This window comes from Cornus florida, unplaced genomic scaffold (genome assembly GCF_030987335.1).
Source record: "Cornus florida cultivar Cherokee Brave unplaced genomic scaffold, ASM3098733v1 CherokeeBrave_3.0.0_Hap2_Chr06, whole genome shotgun sequence".
Classification (NCBI taxonomy): domain Eukaryota; kingdom Viridiplantae; phylum Streptophyta; class Magnoliopsida; order Cornales; family Cornaceae; genus Cornus; species Cornus florida.
In genome coordinates this window covers 106,410,996-106,426,080 of record NW_026775576.1, presented here as the reverse complement: position 1 = coordinate 106,426,080, position 15,085 = coordinate 106,410,996, and the positions used below count along the sequence as shown (strand labels likewise).

At 34.6% G+C, this 15,085-nt stretch overlaps 2 protein-coding genes across 11 annotated transcripts; both read right to left on the bottom strand.

Moving 5' to 3' along the window:
* Nucleotides 1–861: 861 nt before the first annotated feature.
* LOC132313712 (myosin-binding protein 7-like) lies at nt 862–6,902 on the bottom strand. 10 transcript variants are annotated; one of them, XR_009483455.1, is made up of 6 exons: nt 6,545–6,902; nt 4,870–6,441; nt 2,293–2,339; nt 1,401–1,489; nt 1,127–1,289; nt 862–1,031 (listed from the first exon to the last, which is right to left on the bottom strand). XR_009483455.1 is itself a non-coding variant. In XM_059812622.1 (5 exons), the coding sequence occupies exons 2-5, from the start codon at nt 6,244–6,246 to the stop codon at nt 1,210–1,212; spliced, it is 1,593 nt and encodes a 530-aa protein (XP_059668605.1). In that variant the 5' UTR covers nt 6,247–6,293; nt 6,545–6,902; the 3' UTR covers nt 862–1,209. The 10 variants fall into 10 exon arrangements, 4 of the variants coding, with proteins under 4 accessions (XP_059668605.1, XP_059668607.1, XP_059668608.1 ...); XR_009483457.1 differs by having other exon boundaries at nt 1,122–1,289; nt 4,870–6,293; XR_009483458.1 differs by having other exon boundaries at nt 862–1,026; nt 1,122–1,289; nt 4,870–6,293.
* Nucleotides 6,903–9,357: 2,455 nt separating this feature from the next.
* On the bottom strand, nt 9,358–13,528 carry LOC132315110 (probable E3 ubiquitin-protein ligase BAH1-like). Its single transcript, XM_059813868.1, has 6 exons — nt 13,339–13,528; nt 11,587–11,831; nt 11,247–11,495; nt 10,977–11,114; nt 9,760–9,818; nt 9,358–9,688 (listed from the first exon to the last, which is right to left on the bottom strand). The coding sequence occupies exons 1-6, from the start codon at nt 13,526–13,528 to the stop codon at nt 9,583–9,585; spliced, it is 987 nt and encodes a 328-aa protein (XP_059669851.1). The 3' UTR covers nt 9,358–9,582.
* Nucleotides 13,529–15,085: the final 1,557 nt, after the last annotated feature.

The window sequence follows — 15,085 nt, the reverse complement described above, 5'->3', positions numbered from 1 at the left end:
TGAGATTAATTAATTTTTTTTTATATTAATAAATAAATACTGAAACTCTTTCTACTTTTATTAATAGTATATAGATAGATAGTAACTGATGTTTTAATAATCGCGAGGAGTAAGAGGTGTATAACTTTATTAATTTTATTATTTATTTATTTAATGATTAACTTATATTTGTATCGGTTGTATAACTTTTATTATTTATTTATTTATAATGACAACTTATGTTTAAATAGTTTTATCACTTTATTAAATTTATTATTTATTTAATAATTAACTTATGTTTTAATTGATAATATTTTATTATATAATTATTTTTAATTGATAATGATGATTTGAAATTCTTCTCTTGAGGAGTTGTTTTTTAATTGGCAACATATGTTTTTATTTTAATTGGTTACTTATGATTAACTTATTTAATTATTTATTTTTAATTAATAATGATGATTTGAGATTCTTGACAACTTGTACTTTTAATAATAAGAGAACTATCACTATGCGAAATATGAAATTGAATTCTTACAAAACAGCACAACATAGAATAAGACTTCCCCCACAAACTGGACCTGATGGAGGGCCTACTCAGGTAGCACGATTTTGGATCATTGTAATACAAAATTCAAATTATTGGGAAAGGTTGGAATCCAATTTATTTATGGCCAATGTTTAGTGTTTACTCAAAGTTCTCAAAATTATGCCCATATTTTATGTTCTCTTTCAAATTCTACCATCAATTCTCATATTACAATATATATATTTTAAGCTTTACTATTTATCATGTTAATATGAACAGCTAGAGTTGTAATATATATATATATAATTTAATGTAAAACCAAAATCTCCCATGCCCTGTGAACAAGGAAAAAGGAAAGGGAAAAAAACAAAGGGCTTCCGTGTATGATATTGACAAGAAAGTTGGCCCCGTTTCCATCAATAACAGTGTACAGAATGATATTTCACACAAGAAAAAAAACAAAATCTACATTTTAACCGGAGAGAGAAGAACAGCTTAGAAGAACTCCAGGATCAAACCTGCACTGAATAGAGATGAATATTGAAGTGATTTAATAAGAAAAAGAATACGCACTGGATGCATGAATGTGAAATCTACACGAGAGGACACATACCATACCTCAAGCTAAATTCCAACAAACCATATAAGAGTGAGTATGCAAGCCCCAGAGTGCCCTATACTGTAATCCCAACCAGCGAAATCTATTTAATCCTTAGAAAACGAAGTGAAAGAACACTGCACAAAACCAACCCAGCAACAAATTCTGCAGCAACAAGGAATCCTGTAAAAGAAGGCAAATTCTAAAAGTGTGTGATTGAGGTGTTCACATAGATGAGCAAAGGCTTCATATATGGATACCCAAGGTTGAGAACTTTGTTTCAAACTTTCGTACTTGTAACGCATCTCCACTGCCCCACATGAGGCCCATAATCCAAAAGCATCCGCAAACCCACATTGTTGGCTGATAGCCCAGACATGTACCTGGCAATAATATTAATCAATATGAAAATAGAGATTAAAAACCTGTACCAAGAAATACCACATAACATGCTATCATTGCAACAAAAAGAAAAAGAAAAAGAAAAAGGCAACTAACCAGAGCAGCTACACTCACATACAAGTAATTTATAAAACATATTACTAATTGACAATTCAGCAAAAAAAAATACCGTGGGTAGAGGGCTAGTCTCCAAATTTCCAAAACATTCAGAATATATATTTAATTTTTATAGAATTAACCCGAATAGTTCCAACATGAAGCGCTAATGTTTTTCTAACAGGAAGGCCTCCACTTAAGTTACATATTTCTCTTACTTTCTTGGTACAGTTAGTCGTTTTACTCTCAGCGTATTTATATTTTAACATGATTATCTCAACAATAACATTCTTCCAAAGTAATCCAGGTAGCAAATATTCATACATTCTAAATTTGACACCACATGGACATCCCTTTAAGGCCTAAAAGGCTAAACCACCAAAGCACAGCTTCAAAACAGTGAATCATGTCTTCAAAGACTAGAAAAAGAATTCAACTCCCGATCATATATCAGTAATCATTCACGTAGTACATTTCTAGGCTAAAACTCATCCAAAGGCTGATTTGTCATTATAAAACATAGGTTCAATGAGTAAGAGATGTACAATACAGCATGAAGGAAATAAAACTCGGTAATAGAAATCAGTCAAGCATCAGCAACTTCAAATATTGATACAGCATGAAGGAAATAAAACTCAGCAATAGAAAACAGTCTAGCATCAGCAACTTCAAATCATGATATACTCACTTGCTTTTATGTGCTTTCTTTCTCCAAAAAACAAAAGACACGATCCACTGAAAAACAAGGAAGGGATGGAAAAGATAAGTGCCAACACAACAAAATATGTGTGGCAAAATGCTTCAGTAGAGAAAAAGTATAAATTAGCACAATAGCTTTAATTCCATACACTTAATAACATGAAATCATTTCCAAAAATAGTTATATAACAAGAAAAAAAAGAGGATAGAAGAACCATGTTAGCATGACTGCAGGAGTAAGTGTATAACAACGAACTTGGTATAGTTCCTAAAGAATGTCTAAAAGAAGAAGAATAGCCAAGTGGTATATGGCAGACAAAAATAAATTACAAAGCAATTATGGTACAACTTATCCGTCAAGAGAATTGTGTGAAATATACATTTGTAATTTGACAAATTTCGTTGTCAAAACGAGTCCGATCGAGTTGTAAATTTTTGTTTCGATTTGTTGAGACTTAAGATCGGAAGCGGAATTGAAGAAGCGATCGCGTTCATACTTCAATACACTCCGTGATGATAATAACAACGCACTAGGATGGTAAGTGAGTGTGTGAGGACACTTGCATGGTTTCAAAATTAAGCTTTTCGGGAAAATTTTCTAAGTATAAGTGTTATTTTCCATTCTGCCTAACTTGAACCGGTTTAACTTTCTCTGAACCGGGTCAACTTTTAAAGGCTTCTTAACGAAGTTCAAGTCTGGCCAACTTGAACCGGTTCAACTTTCAAAGTTGTTTTTCAAAAGTTCACTTCTGGCCAACTTGAACCGGTTCAAAAATCTCTGAACCTGTTCAACTTCTGTACACCAATTTAGAAACTTTCATTCCTGGTTTGTTTTGGCTTTCTATTTTGGATAGACTTTTACTATAATGGTTATGCACAAAATTGACTTGTTTTCCAAGTTCAATTAGGTTTTCAAAAGTCTATAAAAACATATTTTCTCATTTAGGATATACGACTTTTACATACAAAATTCTAATTTATTTGAGAGTCAACAAATTTGAGAGATGTTTTTGTTTAAAAAATCAAATCTGATTTTTTTTTTAATTTTGTTTTTGAGAGCACACACATAAACACAAAAGTGATTTTAGAATGTTGTTCTCTATTTGATTGGAATTAGAGCATAATTGAAGATTTGGAGATTCCGAGAAGTAGGATTTTAATTATTCTTCATTAAATTCAGAATTGAAGAAAAGGGACTATTCAATCACACTTTGAAGGGGTCAAAACATTCGTAGAGTGTAGTTAGATATACTTGCAACCCTTCTACAGAGATTAAGAGTAAGTCTGAGGTCGAGAGCTGTTGGACGGGGGAGTTGCAAAGCAGCAATTGGTCTTTGGTAGAACAATAGGATGTGAGCCTGAGTCAAAGTTCAGTGTACTTTGCTTCAAACATAGTTGATCATTTTTGCTTTGGACGGCGTAGGCCACGAGGTTTTTTCCCATAACAATTGGATGATTTTCACCCATCGGGGTTTCCTCGCTAAAAATCCTAGTGTCATCTCTCAAACTTTATTTAATTTCCTTGCACTTTTTTTTTTGCTTTGTGGGTTTGATTTTAGTTTTATTTTGGTAAAATTAAAATAAGTAAAAATTGGATAAAGGAGTAAGTAAAACTTATTCACCACCCATCTAGATTTTTTTTATACAAACTTCCACATCCTTTTCCGCTGCACAACTCACAAACAGAACATGAAGAAGCCAGTGAATCACGGTAAAAGGAAGCAAAATTTATAGAGAATATAAACTGGGAGCTTTTGATGCTGAAAAAAAAGACATTTTGTGTTTTACAAGAAGTAAGATAACTCTCACCCCATTGATAGTAAGTTAACTCTCACACCATTGGTAGTCCGTGGTAGGTTTTTTTTTTTTTTTTTGGATAAATGGTAGTCCGTGGTAGGTTATTAAGGATAAATTGCTAAAGTGATCACACAGCAGGTAAAATTTATACGACTAAGCCTATCAAATCCTATCACAGAACTACAAGGTCAAGCGAAAGTCCAAAAAGAATTATACCGGATGCTGTAAACAAAGATGTGGTTAAATACATGGCCCTGAATAAAGTAGAACTGCAAAAGAAAAAAGGCAAAAGGTTGAAGCAGTAGGACAAGGCTCAGTTATGTATTTAGCTTCAGAAACTCTGTATCTGAATTTCCTACCAATACACCAGAAAACAGTTCAGTTGAATCATTTTTTTTGTGGAATATTACTAAGAAAACTTAATGAAAAAATCTATCAGACATAGTGACTGAAAAGAGTAAAAATATTTTTATTCCTATCATAAAATTATTAACTACATACTAGATACCATCAGATAGCTAATGCACAGACATACTACAATGCAACAACAATAATGGTCAAAATGATGATATCTGATAATTATAACATCAATTACATTGCTAAGTGCAAAAAGCATTATGATGGAAGCAGTAATATTAAATACACATAATTCTGAAAATCCAATGTACCATAATGAATTTTTGGGAGAAAAAAAATGAACCAGAATGGTGCCAAAGAATAACGTACAAGTATGCCACATGAATTAGTCACCAGAACAAGCATTATTTACCTTGAACAGTGACATCAAGGGAATGCCCCCACTAAGAGATGACTTCCTCACGGGTGTCCTTCTCGCTGGTGGCACTTCATTACATAAATGTTGAGCTATCTCCTTCAACAATACGAGTTGTGCTTTATCAGTTCGCATAGAAATGATTGCCTGCCTCATTGATTCTCTATCAGCCTCGAGTGCTTGAAGTCTCATGTACAGCTTCTGGATCTCAGGATCTCCAACATCAGTTAAATTCAGTGATTCTCTCGGAGTAGTAATATAATCTTCACATATTTTGATATATGCCTTGGGCTCCGTAGCATCATTATAGGGTTCTCCTTGATGGACAGAATCAATGGTATAAACTCTGTCGCTCATGTCATCTCCATTTTCTGATGCATCATCCACCCTTTTCAAATTAGATAAGTCCTCTGTCTGCGAGTACTTTTGAGACTCAGTTGTAAAATCTGGACCCTTTTCTTTATCCATTGCAGATAATGAACCCGAACTAGTAGAGGAAAACCTCCTAAAATGCCTAGGCTGTTTAGGAGACTGACCAACTATCACCTTTTCAAGCACATTCATTGTACTGGGAAATTCCTCATCCCGCTGGATGCCTCTGGGGCTTCCTTCCAGTTGGTTGATCCTATACTCCAAATCTTTCAAACTTCCCCTAGAACGTGGAGTCTCATCAAATGCATATTTCTCAACACTGGATACATTATTGTCAATCTCCGAGTGAACTTGATTCTCATTCCAGTTGCATTTGAGAGGAGGGTAATTGTAGGTGGGAAATTCAGATAGGGAATCAAGGCTTTCAACCACACTGTTATTGCGGGTCATGCTGCCTCTTTCCCCTTCCATCTCAGCCTCTGTAAGTCCATAGCTCATCATCTTATGTTTATAAGACTGCACCTCACAAAAGAGAGATTGAATACCCTGCTCCCTCTTATACAACAAATCCTCTAATGCAAAAAGCTCATGCTGGTCATGTGCCATCTTCTCCTCAGCAAACCGCTTAAATTGCCGGGCCTCCATCTGAATCTCAGCCTTTTCCCTCTGCAACCTCAAAATCATAGACATGGCCTCATTGGCAGCCGATGATGAGGCATTCCTCTCCTCCTCCAATTCTATAGAAAGCTCCTGTATGGTTTGTTGTTGGCTGCCAACCATCTCACGCAACGCACCGCATTCATTCTCAAATTCCACCCGAGCAACGTCTTGATGATCGAAACCCGGAATAACAAAGCTATTGCCTTCCTCAAACTCACGGAACTTTCTCTTCACAGATCGAAGCCATGTCCCCGAATAAGACCGACTCATCAATGAAGAAGTACACCCACAGTCGCTACAATTGACCAGACTAGTCGAAGGTGGTGTCCCTTCCAGATCCATAACCGCATTCAGACTCAACCAAATTTAACAAAAACCATAGCAACCTCCTACATAACAAATCAATAATTCGCATAAAAAATCTTGTATTTGAGCTCTCAAAATCCCCTCTTACAAAATATGTCCTTCAAATACGTAATTCCCTTTCCTCAATCCCACAAAATCAATAAACCCTCTTATATAAACAAATCAGAAATCCTAAAATAATTAAGGCAATCACAAAATCAAGTAACTCTACATGTATATAATATATAAACTTTAATTTAACAAAACTCTAGAGAGAGAGGGGAAATTAGCTTACCTTGAACGAGCTTCGACAATCAAACGAAATATGAAGCTCCAGATACGGTCGCACAAGGAAAATTTTCTCGCCTAAATAATTTTCCCGAGAAAAGACGAGACCGGAAGACCTGGAGAACAACCAGAAAAAAACAGGCGGGAGCCCTTCAATTTGGAGATTGAGGAAAGCGAGGGAAAAGCATGATAAAATGGGGAGAGAGAGTTTTGAAACCCTAGATTTTGTAGTAGTATTGGTTTTGTTGCATCGTGTTTCGTGTATTGTTTTAGAGAGAGAAAGTCCGAAATTGCAGAGAGAGACAAATTAAAAACTGGGAAAACGGATAGAAAGGACGAGAAATTGCAGAAGCGATATTTTAGAGAGATTTTCGGAGAGTACAACCAACAAGCAGACCTTTTATTTGTTTATTTATTTTTGGAGATAGTATAGGAGCATGGATAATGCGAGTTACTCTCCATTTGTGTAGTAAAAGTATAGGGATGGTAAAATTTCCAAAATCAGCTGGTCTTTTGGGCGAATTTGAGGGCCCTTTTATGTAAATGAGGACGATGGTAGTTTTTGAAAACCCGACCGAATGGGATGGGGTAAATTCGCCCTACTTGTTTAGGGTGTACATTTATTAAAATATTTTTATACATTATGATATATTAATAAATTAGATTACGATATTTAAATACAATTAAGAAAAATTATAACTTGGTCATACTGAACCTTAAAATTTGGGAGCAAGAAAAATTATTTGTTAAAATAAATTATAGTGCGTTAATCGATTATGGGGGTTGGGCAGGGCGAGAGCGGGAATGGAGATGAAAAAATTCACTGGGTATGCGGATGGGGAATGAGATTTTTGTTCTGCCCCGCCCCATTGCCATCCTTAAATAAGAGTTTATAATTACGGTCTTTACTCCACCAATTGTGTGTTGTGTTGGAATAAACTTAATTTTTTAACAAAAATGAGATATTTCATTAATCTTCCTTGATATTGGATTACATGTGTTTTTAATAAGTTGTAGATGAAGTAACTTGTACTCTTATCTAATTCATTCAGACATATATTTTGAATTCTAGATAAGCAATCAATTTGTTTAAATTCACAAAAACGACGTTACTCACTGCTAGTAACATTATACAAATAGAAGTAATGTTTTGTTTTTCACTCCTCATGAACTAATTTAAAAAGATACACGCGGTTTGTGGACCATTTTGTGTATTTATGATTTGCCAATTATTGAAGAGTTCCAAGTAACTAATAAGTGAATTTATTTGCTCTTACACTGTTACACACAAAATACTACTACTACTAATAATAATATTTTTTAAACTTGTAATTCAATTTACTTTTACCTGTAATTCAATTTAAATGATGACCAAAGTTAATAGATTATGAGAAAATTTTAAATAATAATATCTAAGTTCATTATTAAGTTATATTTATTTGTATTGATGGTGTTAATTGTACTTGACTTCAATTTAAAATTGTTAAAAATTAAAATAAATGACTGGTGTATTAAAATTTTACATGATTATATATCCGGTAAAGTGCAAAAAAAATCCAAAAACATCCCTGTTAAAAAAAAATAATAATAACCTTACAATTTTGAAATTACCCTTACAATATAATTTAAAAAACAAAGAAAATGCAAAATTATATATATACATGTATATAAAGGCTCGGGAGTGGGTTTTGGTGGGCTCAAGCCCACAAAATAAAAAAAAAGAATTTATTACTATAGTCAATTTTAGTTCAGCATAAAAAAAATATATATATATTACTAATATTAACCCACTTTATTGACAATCTTTGAATCCACCCTTGTATAAAGGGTAGCTCATTACTCCTATAACTTGAAAAACTTAAATAAGATTGTCAAAACTTTATGTTTTGAGCACAAGAAAGACCAAATTATATCAATATTTTTACTTGTGCCAAGTTATGAATTTGAAGGATAAATTGATAAAGATTGCATAAAGAATTTAGTGAAAACGTGTATTACAAACCATGAGTCATCTTATCCACAGCAGCATGGCCCAAAAGAGACTTAAATAATCCTGATTTCACGTGTTTTCTTTTAATTGTTAGGAGTTTTGACACATTTATATGTGTTAATTGATGACATTGGCCCTCCACTTACTTCCTAACTTATTAATCAATATCATTAACTTTCTTTTCACCAAACCTAACTTTTGAAATAAAGGCAGACTTTATACGACCCCCAGACCTTTAAGAAAAGTAACGGATCATGACACGGATATTAATTATAAATGCTTTTGGCTCTTGTCCAAAGAAAGTTTAAAGGATAGGTTAAGCAACACTTAGGTTAGGTCAGGGTTAATTATCATTAGAGTGTAAGTTTTAGAATTTTAGGAGTTGTGTGGTTTAATTTTCAATGAACGGTTTTATATTTTCTAGAGAATTGAAAAATAGAAAATAATTTGTAAATTGGTTTAACTAATAATTTTCTATAAATTGTTTTATAAACGCACACTATACACATGAACATGTTGGTGTTGGAGCATGGAAAGAGCTGTGTTTTTGTCATTAATTTTTGGTTGGTTTAAAAATACTAAAAAAATGAGTATATGATACTAGAGGGTGGGACTATTTTTGCAGTTCCAGAGGTTGCATTGTATTGTATTAAGAAAGATAACAACAGTGAGACCTAACATACAACTTCCAATTTCTAAGTGAAACATATTTTCTAAATCTTTTACGACGAATAATAAAATATTAATAACTATTAAAAAAATATAGTACATGAGAGTAATGGTCATAGACTGTTAAAACAATTCTCAACAATCAATCAACTTCTGTCATACATTAACAACATTCAGGAAATCATTAACAACAATACTTTATTTTAAAGCTTCTTTAATCCCAGTTGAATAAGGACATCATGACATAGGAACCTCATGAAAACCATAATGATTTTTTTTCGATAAAATTTGCATCGGCAAGCAGTTCCCATCAAACCCACAGCCGTTCTCTGCAAGGTAGCACTTGAAAGTTTTGAGTTTCAGAGGTCAAGAAAGAGAAACAAACATTAAAATCCGATTGCAAATTTAGTCTGTAAATCCCAGTACTCCTTGGATTGCTTCACCGCCTCAGCGCGTTCAGCGGCCAGCTTTTCCTTCCAATGTTCCTTGCACCTGAATTTTTTTTTCATGTTAGGAGTAGTGATTTTTTAGCACAGAAGATTTTCAATATATTTTCTTTTCACCTTTTCTTCAAGAGCAAATCTAATTCTAACATGTGCACTGCATTAGCATATGCTCCAACCTGCACAAGAAACAACTAAGTAAATGACAAACTAAAATGTCATATTACATCAAAATAATAAAATAAACTTGTAAATTCTAAATTGTGATATAACTCCTTTATTTAGGGGGAAAAAAAAGAAGAAGACATAGCTCCTTTTATTTATTTATTTATGTAACAAAAGTGAGGGAATCTTCAGAAGTTGATTGGCCTTTTATTGGCTGATACATTGTCAACCAATATCCCCATTTGGTATTTTGTGTAATAGCATTGTCAAAATCTCTCCTGGTTCCTCCAAGACACCAAGTTGCCAATGCCATTTCTCATTGTTTCCTTCAGGAGTTTGCGACTTTGCTATTGTGTTTTTCCCGCTTTAGTCTTATTTTGTGTTTTTTCTCTTTTCAGATACATAAGGTTGAAATGAGCTAATTTTGGTGTTTTAGAGCCTTGGGAGAGTCCCAGTATTTTTCATACGTGGTTGAGTTACCTAAGTCCAAATGACGCTAAGGAGTTACCTTAGGTCAGGAATAGTTACCGAACTGAATCGTTAAGACCTATTTCATTTTCAGGATGAAAAACCACACATATAACATTAAGGGTGTACGGTTAGCATTTAGAATTGCTATAGTTATTTTTCGGGCAGGATGGCATATTTCGGTTAAGTAATATATAAAGTTCAATTCCCCCTTTGGAATTGTTCTGGGACAAGCCTTGTGTATCTGGCTAAACAGCCTTGAAGAATAATCCGACTAGGTTAACCTCACTCTATGCTTGATGATATATTGAAGAGTTCCTATTATCTATGGATTCCACTATTTCTTGATAATATTTTATGAGGAGTTTTCTTATGATGAAAGGTCATTCCAAAAGAGAGCTGCTTAAGAGTATTGATAAGCAATAATGATAAAGGTACACAACATGTCTAGTGATCGCCTAGGTGGCTAAGTGTTATCCAACGTTCTTTTCTTCCTAATCAGATGGAGATTTGAGGTGCCTTCAGAACAAAATGCTTTGGAGTTTTTGTGGGGTGTGAAGCAAAAAAAGCATATAGATCTTGCAAAAAATAATAAACAAAGAAAGAAAGAAAGAAAAGGAAATAAGCATGTTCAAGGTGATTCCTGATATTCTGCAAAATAAATAAATTATAGTCAATTAAATATTGGTCAATTAAATATGAACCTCTCTGCAAACTGGACACTTCTTCTCTGGTCTTGCAGCCTTGAGACCTTGGAAAATCATCACAGAAGCAGCTGAACAAGCACACGATTTGCAAAAAAGATGTCCGCAGCTCAAAGCATATGGATTGAAAACGAGGTCCTGAAGATCATAACCAACTGCAAGTAAGTAACAATGGATCAACCAAAAGAGAGAGCGAATAAAGACATGGAAATCTGTTTCCAAGGTTCCAAAGTTATTCATATCAGAAAGCAATCAAAAGTATGATCTTACCAAGCAAATAGCACAAGTGAGATTATATTCTAATTTCACAGAATCCGGAAGCTTCAAAGTCAACACAGGCTCTGTGGCGCTCAGATCACAGGAGAATGGACTGGAAATTTCATCAGACCCTCCACCATATGATTCATTGAAATTCATATAGAAAGCTCCTAGTTCTATTAACCAAGGTGATTGCAGAATCTCTATGTGTTCAGCCTGCATCTTGGACTTAAAGTTCCTCCCATTGACAGAGCTATGGACCTAAAAGGGAAGAAAAAAATATATGAATAAAACGAACCTCAAATTCTAAATAATGGTTAAATCCAATAGGGCAAAACCATTTTATGCTTACTTTATCATATTTCTTAAGAATTTTCCGTATAGCAATAGCATTCATCATAACATATTCAATCAACATCTGACCCTCCTGTACCATGGCTTGCTGATCGTTTGCGAAACATTGCCGCAAGCGCAACAAGTATCTCTGCATTCCAGAAGCAACATGAAGATGGAGAAGATGTCTAACTCTTGAACTGAAGCATCCAGCTATATCTGAAGCCTCCTTCATCAATTCAGAAAAGAACATCTGATCACACACTGCAGGGGGTACACGAAGCTTCATTATTTAAATTACACTACACCACCTGAAAAGCTGAGTTACATATTTAGATCACAAAACCACTTTCAACCTTGAAAGATTTCATAATCACAATATTAGATTTACCAAATATATACTACTTAGAAATGCAACTCAAGAATCAAGGGTAATAATTGAGCAGACTGTGAAATAAATGATGTTAACAGATAGGTTCATCACAGCCACCGTTAACCATGTAAACCGCTTTCAAATCCGCTGGTAATATAAGTATAACATTTATCAAGGATATATGAATAAACACAGTGAATCATAATAACATATAAGAGAGTGAAGGAAAAAAATCCTACTTATGAGCATGACAGAAAGGATATTTATCTTAAGCTATTCCTCAAAGTCGAACATAATCCTTTGGGAGAACTGGCTGAATCAAACAATCAATTGTCTAAACTATTCAGATGTGAGATGCAACAAATAATTCAAATCCTTTAGGTAAGCCAGATTTTGTACATTCAAATTCGATAATTTATTGAATTTTTCCTTGTCTGAATTCATATATATATATACACACACACATGTTTAGGGATGACAACGGGGCGGGGCGGGGCGGGGCGGGGCGGGGATTCCATTGCCCATCCCCATCCTCGATGCATTTTTCATTTCCCATCCTCGCTTAAAATTTTGCCATACCGCTCCCGCCCCCGACACCTTATCCCCATCCCCGCCCCTGGCCTCATAATTTTTTTTATTAAAAAAAAAACACATTTTTATTTTTTTATTTTCATATATATAATAAATCTAATTTAGTAATAAATTATTATATGTAAGAGAATATTAGTAACTTCACACTTAATCGGGGCGGGGCAGGTTTACCCCATCCCGTCCTCACCCCCGGCGGGGATTCATAATTTGCCCCCATCCCCATCCCCATTTAGCTAAAAGGATCCCCATCCCTACTATAAATGGGGCGGGGCGGGGCGGGGCGGGGATGGGAATTTACCATCCTACATATGTTGTTGTACATTTAATTGTAGCATTTCAATAGTGAAACAAATATCTCCTCTGACGGTAGTATTGAGAAAGGAGAAACTCGATGGATATAAAGATACTTGAGAGCAAACTACCTCTAGTGTTGAGAGCAAACTACCTCTAGATGGGGGTTAAAAAGGCATAATACTCTCTACCTCTAAAGAACCTCCATTTTTATTGAAAATCAACAAGAAGGACCTAACATTCCTCGTAAACTCTATTATTAAAATGCATCACTATCTTAGCACATTGAATTGCATATTTGAACAACAATTTCACCCAATCCAACTAATACTAACAAAGTGTCTGCTTTGAGACTCGAACCAACGTCCTTATTAGTTCATTGCACGATAGTTTTTTAAAATATGACCAAAAAAAAGAACAAGAAATAAATAGGCATAACCGATCAACTCTTTGAGAATAACACAAGAACGATGAGAAATTAAAAAACAAAAATACAAGACACACACACACACATACCTGGGCAAGATTCAAATTGACAAAACTGATCAGACATTGAATCATTCATCTTGCCTTCCTTCAATGCCCTGCAAGTTCGACAGCTTTTGAGGACTTTTTTGAGGCGCTTGTATTCAACATGAGAGCACTTGTCCACAAACCCCTCTTGATCTCTATGGAGATACTCCATGAATGTCTCTCCAAACTTCATCTTAGCTTCCCAGAAGAGAGTTGTGATCAATCCCAAACAAACCCAGAATTCCAATTCATAAAAAACTCTAATTTAATCAACAATCAGGCGACACAAAATTAAGAAAGTTGATGATCTAAAGATGAAGAAGAACAGGGGTTTGTGTGAGGTTAAAACCCTAAGAATAAATAATTAATGGAACCCTACATTGGGAATTTTTGAAGATGCATTGTATGGGTTCTAAGCATATTATGGTACAAACACAACAAACTCGCGCTTTTTTCGGTTTTTTATGAAGTTTAAAATGACACGGCACATATAGTGTTGCTTGCAATGCACGTGCGAAGGCTAGAGAGAGCCTTTTCAGCGGACATATGAGAGTATTTATGTTGGTGGACAGATGTGCATTTAATGTCGTTCCCACACTTATTTTAGAAATTTGTCCAACCAGTTTGTAATCCTCGATGCTCACCATTTAGAGAGAGTATTAAATCTCACCATTTAGAAAAAGTATTAAAAACCTTGGATTATGAATGTGACAGCTTTATAGAGTAATTTATTTTTGACAGTTGTACGAACTCTTATATGCTAAATGTGATTGAATACTAATAAAGGTTAAGCACATAAAACGCTGTTTTGTGCCCAATGCATTCTTTTTCTTTTTAAAAGGTGTATTTCAGTTTCTGTGTTTTTAAAAAATTGTACAAATAAATCACTTTTTGACAATATATATATATATATATATATATATATATATAATCGGATTTTGCCTTTGCCCTCTCTTTTATATTGACCTCCCCGGTAAGTAAGATGTGTTGAGCGGATGTTAAAAGTGAAATTAAGAATTTGGCCATTGGTTGATGACTTTTTCTTTTCACCTTTTCTGACCCTTTCGCGCTCTCACCACTGCCAAAGATATTCTAAGATCAAACACACCATTAATTCACAGACCTTCTCATGTATATTAATCTACATCATCTTGGCAAATGCAAACCCACCATCAAATATATTAAAGCAAACCACATCACATATATATTAATCCAAATTGAAAGCCCACCATCTCAAAAATATTGAAAGCAAACACAATCTCAGAACTGAGTCCATATACAGATCCATCATCTCAAATATACTCTGTATGGTCGCAAAAAAATATGAAAAATACAAACTCACCATCTACTTTTAGCATAAATTATTTGGGTTCAGATTATCCATGTTCCACCCCAATCAGAGGGCCAACGATCGCCCCAAGCAACTCAGTCCAGAGGCTCCGCCGGAGGCTCAGCGGTTCTTTGTGTTGCTTGGTTGGAGTTCTGAGCTGTGCTCGATCGCGTTTCTATTTGATTCACGTCGCCTTGTTTTGTTGTTGATTGTTGTTGTCGTACTTAGTTGTCGAAGTAACCGGTCGGTGGAACTGCAGAGGGCTTCATTATCTCGAACCAATCCTTCGTTGTTGCCAGAATTTTCATCGTCATCCTTTGTTGCCCGCCGGTTTGCTGCAGTTGCCGAGTGAGCCTCGCCATTTGTTTTGGTTGTTGGTCGGAGCTTCGCCGGCTAAGTCGCGATCGGAATTTGTAACAA